This window comes from Protomyctophum bolini (genome assembly GCF_963924005.1).
Source record: "Protomyctophum bolini genome assembly, chromosome: 6".
Taxonomy (NCBI): domain Eukaryota; kingdom Metazoa; phylum Chordata; class Actinopteri; order Myctophiformes; family Myctophidae; genus Protomyctophum; species Protomyctophum bolini.
In genome coordinates this window covers 10,062,780-10,076,685 of record NC_137867.1, presented here as the reverse complement: position 1 = coordinate 10,076,685, position 13,906 = coordinate 10,062,780, and the positions used below count along the sequence as shown (strand labels likewise).

Genomic DNA, 13,906 nt, shown 5'->3' with positions numbered 1-13,906 from the left:
ATTATCCATCCATTGTCAACGTACCCTCTGTAGTACCTCTGCGTACCTCTAGGGGTGCACATACCCCCCTTTGAGAACTACTACTGAGTCTGCCTCCTACATCTCCACTACAAAGACGTGGGTAGCCCTTTTCAGGGCTTGTTGACCTATGTGCATAACCCATTCTGACCTGAGATCAGATTCATACGAGGTTTCCACTGGACACAAACTGGTCTGATTAACCCATTCTGACCCGAGATCAGATTCTAAAAATGTCAGTCGTTCTTCGATTTTTCAAAAATAGCATTCAAAAATAGATTATTGAAAAATAGCAGATCTACAAGCTCATAGCGCGCCACCGTGGATTACAACCGTATACACACAGACAGAGACGTGGTGCAAATGTCAAGGGCCACAGGTGTTGAGATTAGGCCATTAGGCCTACAAACAAAATACCCCCCCGAAACGCACTTTGGGCATCAGAGGCAAAGCCCAGTTTCACTTTGGAGACTTGTTTTGAACAACATTAATGTAAAACAAAGAAAAATGAGTTATTTTAATTTATTTTAATTTCGGGTTATAGTTTAATCGGAATCAGAATCACACACGGTACATTTAACTTGGATATAGCGATACAAGAATAGTATAATATTCAAGGGATATTTCACCTTTTATTAAAAGTAAAGGATAAAAGCCTAATTAAAATAACACCAGAGTCACCAGAACCAAGGAGATGAATCCGACATGGTTAAAATGAAGGCTGAAGTTACAATGGGTTTGTAACGGAAGGGGGTGGGGCGGGGCAGCTGAAATGAATATCAAATATCTAAATACTGAACTGGAGGAACTTAAAAAAATTATATATCTAATCTAAAACTATGTTTTTTAAAGTGATATATATATATATATATATATATATATTTATATAATCTAAAATCTAAAACTATGTTTTTTAAAGTGAAATATCCCTTTAAACATAAGCAGAAAAAACATTAGGGGCTAAGATCTTGCGCCACCCTTATCCCTAAACTTATTTTTCATTTTTTTTACTATTTTGAAAAACATTTTAAAATATAAATAGTTCAACTAACCGATCTACATCGAGAAGTTGTGAGCTTGTTGATCGGCTATTTGAACTATTTTTAACCCATTCTGACCTGAGATCAGATTCATACGAGGTTTCCACCGGACACACACGGGTCTGATGAACCCATTCTGACCTGAGATCAGATTCTAGAAATGTCAGTCGTTCTTCGATTTTTCAAAAATAGCAGACCTACAAGCTCGTAGCGAGCCACTCGGTGGCGCGCTATGAGCTTGTAGATCTGCTGTTTTTCAATAGCTAAAGCATAACATGATGCTAAACACCAAAATGGGTTCCCGTTCAGAATGGGTTAAAAGGTTTTTTTTAAATAGTGAAAAATGGCAAATAAGTTTAGGGATAAGGGTTAAGGGGTGGCGCAAGATATACTGTAGCCCTATAGGCGTACAGTATGTAAAGACACATTATGAGGATAATATGCATTAACATTCACACACAGAATGATCTAAGGCTGTGTTGATTTCGTCGACTAAATACTATGACGAAATACTAAAACTGATGAAAACTAAAAACCGAGCTACGGTGACCAAAACTAAGAGAGAATATATTGATTATTTCAACAAAACTAGACTAAAATGTTAGGGAGGGACTAGTGAAGAAGAGATCGAATAGAAGTTATATAGAACCAATGCTTGGTCTGCTATTTTCAGCACGCAACCAAGTCTAAAATCAGCCATTATGACGACACAAAGGCCTGCCAAAATAGATTTAGACTAACACTAAGACTAAAATGTCACTGAAACTACATGGAAATGTTCTGACTAAAACTTTAATAATCGACATTAATCTGATCTAACACTATGTCATAGCACATTGTGTATAGGGCTACAGCGGAACGAATCATCTATTGTTACAAATGAAACGGTGTCCGCAAGTCTAGGTGTCCGCAAGTCTAGGTGTCCGCAAGTCTAGGTGTCCGCAAGTCTAGGTGTCTGCAAAGAGATCATTTATGCAACGTGAGCACAGATTCGCCAGGTCTATGACAACAAGCAATGCCAAAAATACCATTCAACGCGCTACTTACACACACTGCGACTCGCTTACAATTCGCGAACCTGGCAACACTACCCCGTCTTCTAATTCGCCAGGTGGACCTCCACACTAGCTCTCAGTCCCTCCCCCTTTGGCTGGGGACCTGGCCTCCAGGTCTTTAGTTTACTCAAGTTAGGTAATAAGACCTGGTACTTAAGACACGCAAAATACAGCCCTGTGTGTCATATAGGCTCAATATGTCAGTTTGACACATTCAGTAGATCCCGTGATCTTTTGTGGCCAGGTGTAATTTATTGGGGTCTAGTAGGACTATAGTAAAGAACAAAAAAATAAATCGCTATAAAATCTTGTAAAGAAACACATATTTAGCCCCGTGCCCGAATGCCCGCTCTGTCAAAAACAGCTCAAATCCCTAAAACGAAAGAAAGCAGCAAATGAAAAACAAATTAACACTCATCTTTTACTTTCTCTCAACCTAAAGCATGAGCCTTGGTTGGAAAAAAAAACTAAAGTTGTCCTTTAAGCAGCGCAGAAGTGCAATGAAGCAAGTAACCTTTCTTCAAATGGTAATGTAAGATCATAACTAAGGGTTAGGGAAGCTCAATGTTTCTCCCTGTCCCTTTTTGGGACATTGTTGGGATAATGCTGTAGCAGCAGCAGCAGCATGAGAATCACTGGCAATTGGCCAAACGTATTACACTTTTATGTACTTTTATGTGTCCAAAATCCGAAAATAATGAACTGAACTGAACTGGACATAACTGCTGAAGCCGACGTTGTTGATCAAAATCACACCCAGTGTGAAGTGAGTGGTGCATTGATGCTGACCCACATGACGTCACAGCGGGCGGAATGTTAATTAATGCATAGACACCCAAACACACAACGTCACATGTTGGAGCAGCTAGCACCGCTCAAAAAGTCAAATAACGGTATCGATATGTTATCCAAACCGTCTTGCTCAGTGAACAGTATACACGGAGGGACTGTTGAACACACACACACCAATAGCTGGGCTTCTCTCCAGTTTAAATTTTCTGGAGGTTCTTCAAAGATAAAACAATTGTTTCTTCAAGGATCTGCGATGTCCGAAGAATATCTCACAGCGGTCACAGTTGCGGTAGTTTTGTGAATGAATTATCTGGTGTTTAGCTAGACCTCCTCTAGAGCGGAACCTTTGCTCACACTGGTTGCAGTGGTATGGCTTCTCTGGTGCTGTTTGAGATGATTTATCTGCGTCTCTCCTGTATGACGTCTCTGGTGCTGTTTGAGACTACTTCTCTGCGTAAACTTCTTCTCACACTGATCACAGTGGTAGGGCCTCTCTCCTGTATGACTTCTCTGGTGCTGTTTGAGATTACTTATCTGCGTGAACTTCTTCTCACACTGGTCACAGTGGTAGAGCTTCTCTCCTGTATGACTTCTCTGGTGCAGTTTGAGATTACTTCTCAGCGTGAACTTCTTCTCACACTGGTCACAGTGGTAGGGCCTCTCTCCTGTATGACTTCTCTGGTGCAGTTTGAGATGACTTATCTGCATAAACTTCTTCTCACACTGATCACAGTGGTAGGGCCTCTCTCCTGTATGACTTCTCTGGTGCAGTTTGAGATTACTTCTCTGCGTGAACTTCTTCTCACACTGGTCACAGTGGTAGAGCTTCTCTCCTGTATGACGTCTCTGGTGCAGTTTGAGACTACTTCTCTGCGTAAACTTCTTCTCACACTGGTCACAGTGGTAGGGCCTCTCTCCTGTATGACGTCTCTGGTGCAGTTTGAGATAACTTCTCTGCGTGAACTTCTTCTCACACTGGTCACAGTGGTAGGGGCTCTCTCCAGTATGACTTCTCTGGTGCCGTTTGAGATCACGTATCTGCATAAACTTCTTCTCACACTGGTCACAGTGGTAGGGCCTCTCTCCTGTATGAATTCCCTTGTGCCGTTTGAGATTACCTCTCTGCGTGAACTTCTCACACTGATCACAGTGGTAGGGCCTCTCTCCTGTATGACTTCTCTTGTGCTGTTTGAGATTATTTCTATCCGTGAACTTCTTCTCACACAGGTCACAGTGGTAGAGCTTCTCTCTTGTATGACTTCTCCGGTGACGTTTGAAATCAAAGCTCCTCCTGAACTTCTCCCCACACAGGTCACAGCTGTGGATATGCTTCTTCACAATTGGTATTTGTGCGGGACAGTCATCTAGATAGATAGAGAATGAGGGATAAAGAAACCATGAAATGATTATAGAAATATCATGCAAGCTGCGTTGTAATATATTAACTGATGTTCTCACTTTAAGTTAATACTGTGTGTGTGTGTGTGGGTGTGTGTGTGTGTGTGTGTGTGTGTGTGTGTGTGTGTGTGTGCAGCCTAGAGGCAGCCAATTATGAAAAGGGCCTACTACGGTCGTGACTGTGGTCGTCCATACAATCCTTAGTAAAGCACCTGGCAAAAAACATCAAGACTATTTAAATTTAGCATGAGACGAGCAGTAGTTCCATGGTCTGTGTTTGTTTACCATATCTGCTTGTATTAAACCACCCGATATGCATACTGTAGTGAGCTAACCCTCCAGTGAACTAATAATTATAGTTGTGCTTGGTCTGCTCCCCACCCCCCCTACACCAAAACTATTCTCCAGCAATAGCTATGTAAAGCCAAAGTTCACATACCGACAGACCCATTTATTGTCGCCTCACCTCCTACAGCACCACATCATAAAATTGAATACATAATTATACTGTATATGTTTGGCTTGTTTGATTGGCTATTTTATAGTGAATATGAGATATTGTGACGGCTCTAAAACAACAGAACATGACAAATAGAGAGCACAATGAACTTACTGAGGTGTGGGTGGTCTTCAGGTTCCTCCTGTTCAATAGAAACGTCTTCAGGTTCCTGTTCAATAGAAACGTCTTCAGGTTCCTCCTGTTTAATAGAAACGTCTTCAGGTTCCTCCTGTTCAATAGAAACGTCTTCAGGTTCCTCCTGTTCAATAGAAACGTCTTCAGGTTCCTCCTGTTCAATAGAAACGTCTTCAGGTTCCTCCTGTTTAATAGAAACGTCTTCAGGTTCCTCCTGTTTTATAGAAACGTCTTCAGGTTCCTCCTGTTTAATGGAAACGTCTTCAGGTTCCTCCTGTTTAATAGAAACGTCTTCAGGTTCCTCCTGTTTAATAGAAACGTCTTCAGGTTCCTCCTGTTTAATAGAAACGTCTTCAGGTTCCTCCTGTTTAATAGAAACGTCTTCAGGTTCCTCCTGTTTTATAGAAACGTCTTCAGGTTCCTCCTGTTCAATAGAAACGTCTTCAGGTTCCTCCTGTTTAATAGAAACGTCTTCAGGTTCCTCCTGTTTAATAGAAACGTCTTCAGGTTCCTCCTGTTTAATAGAAACGTCTTCAGGTTCCTCCTGTTTAATAGAAACGTCTTCAGGTTCCTCCTGTTTAATAGAAACGTCTTCAGGTTCCTCCTGTTCAATAGAAACGTCTTCAGGTTCCTCCTGTTTAATAGAAACGTCTTCAGGTTCCTCCTGTTTTATAGAAACGTCTTCAGGTTCCTCCTGTTTAATAGAAACGTCTTCAGGTTCCTCCTGTTTTATAGAAACGTCTTCAGGTTCCTCCTGTTTAATAGAAACGTCTTCAGGTTCCTGTTCAATAGAAACGTCTTCAGGTTCCTCCTGTTTAATAGAAACGTCTTCAGGTTCCTCCTGTTTAATAGAAACGTCTTCAGGTTCCTCCTGTTTAATAGAAACGTCTTCAGGTTCCTCCTGTTTTATAGAAACGTCTTCAGGTTCCTCCTGTTTAATAGAAACGTCTTCAGGTTCCTCCTGTTCAATAGAAACGTCTTCAGGTTCCTCCTGTTTAATGGAAACGTCTTCAGGTTCCTCCTGTTTAATAGAAACGTCTTCAGGTTCCTCCTGTTTAATAGAAACGTCTTCAGGTTCCTCCTGTTTAATAGAAACGTCTTCAGGTTCCTCCTGTTTAATAGAAACGTCTTCAGGTTCCTCCTGTTTAATAGAAATGTCCCTGGCTGAGTCTGGAGAGTTCATCTTCACCTGCAGTCTGGACTCCACACACAGGCCTGAAATTAATAAATTCGAGTTGATTAGTATTTTCAGACGTTTAAACCTTCAACATTTAGTCAACTTCACCGTTGGCTTGGTCCGATCTTTTCCCCCTTCACCGACTCTCCGAAAATAGCCGATCTACCAGCTCAGGGTCATCCCCAGGTTCTATGTTCCCCACTCATCCGACCCCCCAAAAAAGGTTCTATGTTCCCCGCTCAACCAAAAAGAGGTTATATGTTCCCCACTCAAAAAAGAATAGACAAATCAAATTCTTATTATGACGACATTTGCCTCCTGTGTGATATAGCTGAATATGGTCTGCTCTACTGTATTTTAACAGTAAGTTATAATGGTGGTACCTGGAGAGACAATCTTTTCCTGCGGTGGTACTTGGTTTACAAGTGGCTCGGGAGCCACATGCGCCCTGCAGGTTAATATCGGAATACTGATACTGGCCATTGTTGATTTCAGCTGTTGCAATTGCAAACATGATCCACTTTAACTTCTGTCTAAATCAGTACATGGGAATTAAGGATTATATGAATATAGCCGAGAACACGGAGTCTACCACTGATATCATACAGATATGATAAGAGCGTTGCCAGAAGTAGGCATACAGTATGTGTGTGTGTGTGTGTGTGTGTAAGTAGGCATAATGTGTGTGTTCTGGTCCCCAAAAGTAGACAGTAGTGGTAGTGGTGGTGGTGTCGGTCCCCAAAAGTAGGCGGGTGTGTGCGCGTGTCACCCAAAGGCCATTATGTTCCATCATGTGTGTTTAGAGATGATATTAAAAAATAATTGAAATTCAAAATTATTATTTCCTGCGTTTTTGGGTGAGCGGGGAACATAATAGAACCTTTTTTTATTTTTAGAGGAAAATGGGGAACATACGAAGAACCATTATAGCTAAATGGGGAACATAGAACCTTTTTTAGTTGAGTGGGGAACATAGAACCCTGGGAACATAGAATTATTTTTGGGTAAGTGGGGAACATAGAACCTGGGGAACATAGGTATACGCAGGCCCGGAGTGGAACTCCAAATCAGGCCGGGAGTTATACGCCCTGGCAGGCCACACCGCGCGCATAGCGCGCGCCAACATTTTTGGGGCCCTTGGGGGACATTTTGGGGGCCTTTACAGTAATTTCACATGAGAAATGTACCATCTGATGTTATTTATATTATTAACTTCTTCCCTCCATTAACATAAGACACACAATGTAGTTGTGCTGCAGCAACACTGCCTGAATTGAATTGAAATTGACTGTGGCTGGCCTGGCCTGAGCTTAGGAGAGATTCCTTTTTTGCTGGCCTGACCTGATACAAAAAATAATAATATATATATATATATATATATATATATATATATATATATATATATATATATATATATATATGTGAGAGTGACTCAACCCCTGTTTGTTACCTCTCTAGACTAACCAATTACAGCTCAGTGATACACACCCACACACAGCTCATGCAGTCACTTCACATTCTTTCTCTACTGTATGGATTATTTTATTCATGCATTTCAGCTCTTATCTACAGTTCAAAGCACACTCCTCTATTCTCCCCCCGTGTTAAGATAACATTTCCAGACTGCAGTGCTTCTGGCTTTTGCCGAGTGTTGTCTCTATAGCAAGGTTATAATAGTTAACTAAAACTAGAATAAAAAAAAACAACATTTAATTAACTGAAACTAATAAAAACTAAAAACTAAATTAAAAAAAACTAAAACTAAGCATTTTCACCAAAATAAAAAACGAAATAAAAACTAGCAAGACTGCTCTAAAAACTAACTGAATTAGAAAAAAAATATGTCAAAACTAACTAAAGCTATAATGGAGAAAAAAAACTACACTATTATAACCTTGGTCTACGTGTATAGCAACACAGCACGGCCTGTGTTCTTTGTGGAGGGAAGTCGGACAAGGGGGGATATTTATCGCTACACATACTCCCACGAGTAACCACAAGGCCAGCGTGTCCGCCGTGAGACTGGGAGGACGGGGTTCGATCCCCGGCCGGGTCACACCAAAGACTCAATGGGACCCAGTGCCTCCCTGCTTGGCACTAGGCATCAAGGAGGGGGGGGGGGTTAGGAAGAAGGCTCCTCACTGGCAACTTCCAACATTTTACTATAGTCACACACCACAGCCGACAGTTTGGAAATGGCTTTTTTAGCCTTTACTGAAGAAGATGAAAGACAGCTTGAGAGCGACGACAACAATACATACCTGTTCTGTGTAGTAACTTTATTTGCGTGCGTCCCTCCCTCCTGGTAGAGCCGTTGTTCTCCTGACACCACCCACCCGAAAGGCCTTTGGAGACGCACTCCTTTTCAAATCTATACCAGCTGTCCAGCTGGGATCAGAATTTACTTGACGTGAACATTTTTATTTCCGGTCCATATATATGGTAATAAACGATCTTGACAAATTGTTCGTGCTAGACTAGACTCCCACTTAAACTTAGACGCCAACAGACTGTCACCTACTCTACTGTCTCCTGACTCCCCTCTCCTTGTGTACCTCCGGCCACATGCAACCACGTGATTGGCGGATGAGACAGATTGACAGGCTTATCCACAAACCAGAGCTCACGACAGGCTCGCTACCCCCCCCCCCCCCCCCCCCCCCCCCCCATAGATGAACTGCCTTTCATCACATGAGCGAAAGTTTCACCAGTTTGATTCATTTCAAGGTCAAACACAGCCCCGATGTAGCAGCACGAAGAAAGCACCATTTTGCATCGTTTCCACAGTATTCAATTGTTTTTTTTTAAGTAGAAGTAGCAATACTTCAATGTAGAAATACTCCCTTACAAGTACAATTCTGGAATTCAAAATACACTTGATTTTTTACTAAAAACAGAGAGATGTGTTGGGAGTGAGCGGTGACACGGTGGCGGCACCGCTCAAAAACAAGTCATTTCCTGAATGACCTTGGATGAATGTCACTGAAACACCTCCCGCGTAATATTCCTCATTGGCCACCAGGTGAATGTGACGGTGAGCCGCTCCCTGGGCACCCTGGGCAGCGTGTGGGTGAGCTACCAGACACAGACCGCAGGGGGCAGCGGCGCAGCGCTCAGTGGACAGGACTTCGCCCCGGCCTCCGGACGCCTCCTGTTCGCCCCGGGTCAGACCGCGGGACTGGTCGCCCTTCGTGTCCACGACGACGGGCTCCCCGAGGGACCCGAGGAGTTCCGGCTCAACATCACCGACGTGGAGGTGCTCAATGTCAGGTACTGGAGTCGTTTAGCCTAATGAGCTCATTAAGACCTGAGACCCATTCTTACAAATGCCTTTTAATGAGCAGTTCTCAAACTTCTTTTTTTGGTCAAAAAGTATACGTATGGACTTCTGTTGCCACTTGCTCCGTCCATCCGCCACAGGTGTTAACCCCTTACACAACAGCAGCCAATGCAGCTTCACGTGCGGCGTTCAGAGTATGGGTTTTTATGCCGTTCAAACTGTGGGTTTAATGGGTCTCCCATTGGCTTAGAGTCAGACTACAGGCAGCCAATCATGAAAACGTGTCTACTAAGGTCATCACTAGAGAAGTGGCAAATGCAGCTTTTCAAGCACCTGGCAGAACACACTCTTGACATTGGCCATTATACTACTAGAGTGGTTTTTTTTTTACTTACTTCATACTGCCCTCGTGTTTTTTCAATTGCCTTTCATTTATTTTATTATTGTACAAATATCTAAATAGTAGCCAGTAAATACTGAATCAAGCAACTTAAAAACTGACCGGGGTGCTCCCAAAAGCCTGAGTAGACGATACAATCACCAATTATTTGGGGGGGGGGGGGGGGGGGGGGAAGTGAAATATCCCTTTAAGTAAAAGTATTAATACCACAATGTAGAAATGCTCTGCTAGAAGTAAAAGGCCTGTAAAAAAAACTGTTTGATCCTGGGCTCCCCCGCAGAGTTGGTGTCTAATTGTCCTTGAGCAAGACACCCCAAATGCTCCCCATGTGCAGGTTGGTGCCTACATATTTATCACCTACAGAGGCTGAGAAGAAAATATTTTAGCAAAGTTGTCTTATTTATTTTTATTTTATTTATATATATTTATATACATATATATATATTTCTTTTTAATTCTCTGATTCAGAGGTTGTTCTTTAGAACCGGCCCTCAGGTCTAAAAATGTACAGTACTTATTAGTAAAATGTACAGTACTTAGTAGTAAAATGTAGGTAATGTACAGGCCTGACATAGAAAAAAAAAAAAAGTTTTCTAAATCATGACAATTTTCGGAAATATTTGAGGCACATTTGAACGATTTTTCAAAAATAGCAGACCTTACAAGTTCATAGCGCGCCACTCGGTGGCACGCTATGCGCTTGTAGATCTGCTATTTTTAAATGGCTAAATTACAACATAATGTTTAAAACACCGAAAGGGGTTTCCCGCCCCAAAAAATGGGTCCATAACAGTAGTTGCTTTCCAGCACTGCCAGTTATACTTATAGTGCTGTGTCATGTCTCCCCCTGCTGGTCAGTGCTGTGGACTACACGGTAGAGAGAGAGTCTGGGCTGCAGTTGGACCTGCCTCCAGCCGCGGGTGATCCGTCCTCCGTCACCGTGGTCATCCTGCAGAATGACAACGTGGAGGGCATCCTGGAGTTCACACAGGAGCACTTCACTGGTGAGACACTAGAACTAAACCATACAGGGATGGGTTGACCGATACAGAATTGATTGACTTTGACGATGTTACATTCCTCCCACACACAGTTGAGGAGGAGGCGGGCTCTGTGTCTCTGGTGGTGGCGAGGAGGGTGGGCACGTACGGCACGGTGTCGGCCAGCTTCCTGTCCAGGGGGCTGAGCGCCACCCCGGGCCTGGACTACGTCCTGTCCAACGGCTCGTTGACCTTCGCCCCCGGCCACGACAGCGCTCGCATTAACGTCACCATCCTGGACGACCTTGACTAGTGAGATTCTTTTTCGCACAGCTGCCTGATGTCATCCGAACTTGCGTCATTGTTATGTGTTTTTTTTAATGATCCCCCCCCCCCAAAAAAGGAGCTGATCTACAAGGTCACAACGTGCCACGATGTGAGCCTGTAGATCTGCTATTTTCGATCTGCTACATGGGAATTACACGGGGGGGGGGGGGGGGGGTACCCGGTACATAACAAACAAAACAAACGTACAAACTGGTCCACGACACAGAAATGGGTCCCGATCCACTGTTTGGGATGTATGTAGTAAGATGTCTATGAGTCATCATGTATTGTAGATTTATTTTGTATTTTTTTATGATGCAGTCTATATAATCACTTTGTTGGCCTAATTGTTGTTTGCTAATCATGGTGAGCGGGAGCCCCTTTTGGTGGTTGCATACATTATGTTATAATTTAGCTATTGAAAAATAGCAGACCTACAAGCTACATAGCGCGCCACCGAGTGGCGTGCTATGTAGCTTGTAGGTCTGCCATTTTTGAAAAATCGTTAAAATGCTCTTTCCAAAAATTGTCGTGATTTAGAAAACCTTTTATTGTTTTTTTAATTTCGACGTCGGGCCTGAATGGGTTAACCCATTCTGACCTGAGATCAGATTTTAAAAATGTCTTCTACGTCAGTCGCTCTTCGATTTTTGTGGCGCGCTACGAGCTTGTAGATCTTGCTATTTTTCAACAGCTAAAGCACGACACAGTGCCGATAACCAAAACGGGTCCCCGCGCAGAAGTCCATTCTCCATTCCTGACGTGTGCGTGTGCGTGTGTCTTGCGCTCTCTCTTGCTCCCGTCCCCGTCCAGTGAACCCGCCGAGGCGTTTGAGGTGGAGCTGACCGGGCCCACGACGGGCGGCGCCGTCCTGGGGCGCCGCCGCGTCGCCACGGTGACCATCGCCAAGAGCGACTCCCTGAGCGGCAGGGTGCGCTTCGTCAATGACACCCTGGTCACCCTGGAGAACCCCGAGGGCACCCTGACCCTCACCCTGCTCCTGGAGAGGGTGGGCGGGGCGGTCGGCCGCGCCACGGTGAGGGAGTGTGGAGAGAAAAAGCCTTCTCTGGTTTGTTGTCGCCACCAATAAAAATGCCAAGGGGTTCCCCCCTGAACTCTGCCGTGAAACCCCCCCCACAATAATCATATGTTGACCCCAGGGGTCTCCCTATATTGGCCCTTGGAACAATTTCCAAAATATATATATTATTTTTGTTGGGAGAGAGCTAATGAAAGTAAAAGGTCATTACACACTGGCGAATTGGCGACGCGATATATTCGTGCGAATAATTCGCATTTAAAAAAAAAAACAATTGAAGTCCATGCAGGAAGCTTCCACATCAGTGGCGAATGTGCGAAAATGCGACCGTTTTCGCTCTTTATTTGTTCGCTCTGGTGTCGTATTTTGCAGAGATTCGCAGGCGAACTGCAACATGCAATATTTCACATTTTCAGATCGCTTATTCGCATCGCGTCGCCAGTGTGTAATGACCTTAACGGGTATGGTGTGTGCGCGATATGACCATAGACGGCGGGTGAGTTTTACCTTTGGGTAGGCTATAGAATTGCGTTTGGGGGGGGACTCTCGCGGCCGAGCGAAGCGAGGCCGCCGCCGCGGATTTATTTATTTGTTTATTTCCCAGATGGTCTAAAAATGAGTTATTTAGCATACTTTTACCAATGAATTAGCCTATACACAGACAACGACTTTTGGACGTCTTTTTCTCAAGTCTCGAGTCAGTCAGTACTCAGTGTAGATTACCCGGCGGTGTTGCTGCCCCTCCGGGAGTCGCGGCTCATGGCTCTACAGACGGCACAGAGACAGCAGTCACTCCGCTGAACGTGTCAGTGTTGCTGCAGTGGTGTGAACTGTGAACCGTGCAGCCTAGGCACTGGTGCTGCTGAGTTCTGACACAGCCGACTCACAGCTTCTTCTTCTGAATTAGGCTACTTTATATTTGCATTGAAAAATACATTTTGCTGTTTCCCAAAACAAACCAGCGCGCGCTACTCTTTGCTACAAAGCGACTGGAAGGACGAGGTTTACAGACATACCAATAGTAGTCAATCATATGCTGTATAGTGTATAGCCTATCTGATCAGCGATCACCAGGGGGCAGCGACAACACACACACACACACACACACACACACACACACAATAGCCTTCTATAATGCTGGCATGCTGCGCACATATATTATATATATATTAAAAAAAATACCCAGCATAATTTTTGGGAAGGCTAAGCCTTCCCTAGCCTTATGCACTCGCCGCCTATGGATATGACGTGTGAGATTATCACGAGGACTAATCTTTAATCATTTTCTATCAAAATAATTCAAGGGCTTTTGCAGATAAATGAGACAGACACCAGTCTCATACGTGTGTGAGTGTGTGTGTGTGTGTGTGTGTGTGTGCGTGCGCGTTCAGCTGGTGCTCGTTGACGCTCATTAATGTCAAGGCAATTATGTTTATGCACCGTCAAATAGGTCTGCATCTATTTTAAGGTACTCTAGCTTACTATACTTGTATAGTAGGCTAAGACTATACTTGTATAGTAAGCGTATAGGGTGATGCGCTCATACTGTGCACAAATGCATCACATCATTCTTTGTGTTTGAAGTTAGAACACAAAATGCATTTTGAGAACCCCAACACACATTTTCGCAAAGCAGGTCGCCCGCACGATCTCACCCCAGGCTGCTGCTACACTGCCGCGCTTTGTTATATTCGACTACTGCAGGTCGCCTGGGCGATCTTGGGCCCCAACAGCAGAGAGGTCCTTCCGGCGCTCAACGCGGACAT

At 43.8% G+C, this 13,906-nt stretch overlaps 1 protein-coding gene across 1 annotated transcript in view; it reads left to right on the top strand.

Moving 5' to 3' along the window:
* adgrv1 (adhesion G protein-coupled receptor V1) overlaps positions 1 to 13,906 on the top strand; it is a 306,098-nt gene that overhangs the window by 152,018 nt on the left and 140,174 nt on the right. The window contains 5 exon segments of the mRNA XM_080765672.1: positions 9,137 to 9,384; positions 10,653 to 10,798; positions 10,888 to 11,086; positions 11,915 to 12,137; positions 13,845 to 13,906. The exon segment at positions 13,845 to 13,906 is cut by the window's right edge and continues 187 nt beyond it. Coding sequence (XP_080621798.1) covers positions 9,137 to 9,384; positions 10,653 to 10,798; positions 10,888 to 11,086; positions 11,915 to 12,137; positions 13,845 to 13,906 — 878 coding nt within the window.